Here is a 2,967-nt window from a genome sequence, read left to right as displayed (position 1 = left end):
ATGCGCCCGGGATCTGGCGTCGCTCCGTCCTCAGTGAGTCGGGGATCCGTCCGGGATCGGGCATCGCCCCATCCTCAGTGAGTCGGGGATCCGCCCGGGATCTGGCGTTGCCCTGTCCTCAGTGAGTCGGGGATCCGCCCGGGATCTGGCATCGCCCCGTCCTCAGTGAGTCGGGGATGCGCCCGGGATCTGGCATCGCCCCGTCCTCAGTGAGTCGGGGATCCGTCCGGGATCGGGCATCGCCCCGTCCTCAGTGAGTCGGGGATCCGCCCGGGATCTGGCGTTGCCCCGTCCTCAGTGAGTCGGGGATCCGCCCGGGATCTGGCATCGCCCCGTCCTCAGTGAGTCGGGGATCCGGTCGGGAAAGGATGTCTCTCCACCCTCAGTGAGTCGGGGATCCGTCCGGGATCAGGTGGGTGAGGGCGTCGGTGATCGGACGGTGATGAACTATGGGGGCTCTCAGGGTGCTCTCAAAGGGACGCGTCGACCGGGTGAGGGGATAGTCAGTGGGTGATCCACTCGGGAATCTGGCAGGAACTGTCTGACGGGAATCTCTCTCCTAGGCGCTGCTCCTTCTGATGTTCATATCGTACACGGTCTCGGCCTCCCCCTTCATGACAGCTCCCCTCCTCCTGATCATCGTGAACCTCAGCTTTCTCATTGCCAACCTAAGCAAGAGGGAGGGACACATCCCTCAGATCAACTGGCCCTGTGCAGTAAGATCACTCACCCACCGGGAATCCACAACGCCGGATACACTGAGGGGAGGGGAGAGGGGTTACTGAGGGACAGTGTGAGGGAGCTGGATTAACATCAGTAGGGATACAGTCAGTAACACAGGGCCCTGGGGGGGAGAGGGGTTACTGAGGGACAGTGTGAGGGAGCTGGATTAACATCAGTAGGGATACAGTCAGTAACACAGGGCCATGGGGGGGAGAGGGGTTACTGAGGGACAGTGTGAGGGAGCTGGATTAACATCAGTAGGGATACAGTCAGTAACACAGGGCCCTGGGGGGAGAGGGGTTACTGTGTGACAGTGTGAGGGAGCTGGATTAACATCAGTAGGGATACAGTCAGTAACACAGGGCCCTGGGGGTGAGAGGGGTTACTGAGGTACCGTGTGAGGGAGCTGGATTAACATCAGTAGGGATACAGTCAGTAACACAGGGCGCTGGGGGGGGAGAGGGGTTACTGAGGGACAGTGTGGGGGAGCTGGATTAACATCAGTAGGGATACAGTCAGTAACACAGGGCCCTGGGAGGGGAGAGGGGTTACTGAGGGACAGTGTGAGGGAGCTGGATTAACATCAGTAGGGATACAGTCAGTAACACAGGGTCCTGGGGGGGGAGAGGGGTTACTGAGGGACAGTGTGGGGGAGCTGGATTAACATCAGTACAGATACAGTCAGTAACACAGGGCCCTGGTGGGGAGAGGGGTTACTGAGTGACAGTGTGAGGGAGCTGGATTAACATCAGTAGGGATACAGTCAGTAACACAGGGCCCTGGGGGGAGAGGGGTTACTGAGGGACAGTGTGAGGGAGCTGGATTAACATCAGTACAGATACAGTCAGTAACACAGGGCGCTGTGGGGGAGAGGGGTTACTGAGTGACAGTGTGAGGGACCTGGATTAACATCAGTAGGGATACAGTCAGTAACACAGGGCGCTGGGGGGGGAAAGGGGTTACTGAGGGACAGTGTGACAATGTGGGATGTTTAGGCGATATATAAATGCGTTGAGATGTTGACGGTTGTGTTTTATTACACCAGGATTTGGTCCGGTCTGCAGCCTCTGCTGTCATCTTCCTCATCGTCTCCTGCACCACCGCAGCTCACAGCCGGCAAGGGGGACTGGCCACTGCTGCAGTAAGTAAAGCTCCCTCGACCCTGTCCCCCACATCCCAGGGACAGGGACAGCATGGGGTTAGATACAGAGTAAAGCTCCCTGTACAGTGTAATGATCGGTTGCTCTCTCTCTCTCTCTCTGTTCCAGGTGTTCGGGTTCCTCCTGACGGGGGTGTTAATCTATGATGCCTATCATGCGTACCGCACTCTGCTGTCGATGCAGGAGACCCCCAACCAGGGCCAGGGGGAGTCAGAGAGTAATTATACCACCAGCAATATTCACCATTACATCCCTCAGTAACCCCTCTCCCCAAAACCCCAGGGCCCTGTGTTACTGACTGTACCCCTACTGATGTTCATCCAGCTCCCTCACACTGTCCCTCAGTAACCCCTCTCCCCCCCAGCGCCCTGTGTTACTGACTGTACCCCTACTGATGTTAATCCAGCTCCCTCACACTGTCCCTCAGTAACCCCTCTCCCCCCCAGGGCCCTGTGTTACTGACTGTACCCCTACTGATGTTCATCCCAGCTCCCTCACACTGTCCCTCAGTAACCCCTCTCCCCCCCAGGGCCCTGTGTTACTGACTGTACCCCTACTGATGTTCATCCCAGCTCCCTCACACTGTCCCTCAGTAACCCCTCTCCCCCCCCAGCGCCCTGTGTTACTGACTGTACCCCTACTGATGTTAATCCAGCTCCCTCACACTGTCCCTCAGTAACCCCTCTCCCCCCCAGGGCCCTGTGTTACTGACTGTACCCCTACTGATGTTCATCCCAGCTCCCTCACACTGTCCCTCAGTAACCCCTCTCCCCCCCAGGGCCCTGTGTTACTGACTGTATCCCTACTGATGTTCATCCAGCTCCCTCACACTGTCCCTCAGTAACCCCTCTCCCCAAAACCCCAGGGCCCTGTGTTACTGACTGTATCCCGACTGATGTTAATCCAGCTCCCTCACACTGTCCCTCAGTAACCCCTCTCCCCAAAACCCCAGGGCCCTGTGTTACTGACTGTATCCCGACTGATGTTAATCCAGCTCCCTCACACTGTCACTCAGTAACCCCTCTCCCCCCAGGGCCCTGTGTTACTGACTGTACCCCTACTGATGTTCATCCCAGCTCCCTCA

General features: G+C 57.6%; 1 protein-coding gene across 1 annotated transcript; it reads left to right on the top strand.

The window, feature by feature from the left end:
* Window positions 1–2,144, top strand: LOC132809924 (CKLF-like MARVEL transmembrane domain-containing protein 5). The gene is made up of 4 exons (XM_060822607.1): window positions 1–33; window positions 564–716; window positions 1,769–1,864; window positions 1,992–2,144. The coding sequence occupies exons 1-4, from the start codon at window positions 1–3 to the stop codon at window positions 2,142–2,144; spliced, it is 435 nt and encodes a 144-aa protein (XP_060678590.1).
* The last annotated feature ends 823 nt before the right edge of the window (window positions 2,145–2,967 follow it).

The sequence above is a fragment of the Hemiscyllium ocellatum genome, unplaced genomic scaffold, assembly GCF_020745735.1.
Source record: "Hemiscyllium ocellatum isolate sHemOce1 unplaced genomic scaffold, sHemOce1.pat.X.cur. scaffold_1428_pat_ctg1, whole genome shotgun sequence".
In the NCBI taxonomy this organism is placed as follows: Eukaryota; Metazoa; Chordata; class Chondrichthyes; order Orectolobiformes; family Hemiscylliidae; genus Hemiscyllium; species Hemiscyllium ocellatum.
Note: the sequence above shows the minus strand (reverse complement) of the source record. Positions and strands in the feature narration are given on the sequence as shown.

Coding starts and splice junctions, on each gene's coding strand:
- LOC132809924 (XM_060822607.1), top strand. CDS start 1: ATGCGCCCGGGATCTGGCGTCGCTCCGTCCTCA. Junction 34..563: donor CTGGCGTCGCTCCGTCCTCA/GTGAGTCGGGGA, acceptor TCTCTCTCCTAG/GCGCTGCTCCTTCTGATGTT. Junction 1,865..1,991: donor GGGGACTGGCCACTGCTGCA/GTAAGTAAAGCT, acceptor TCTCTGTTCCAG/GTGTTCGGGTTCCTCCTGAC.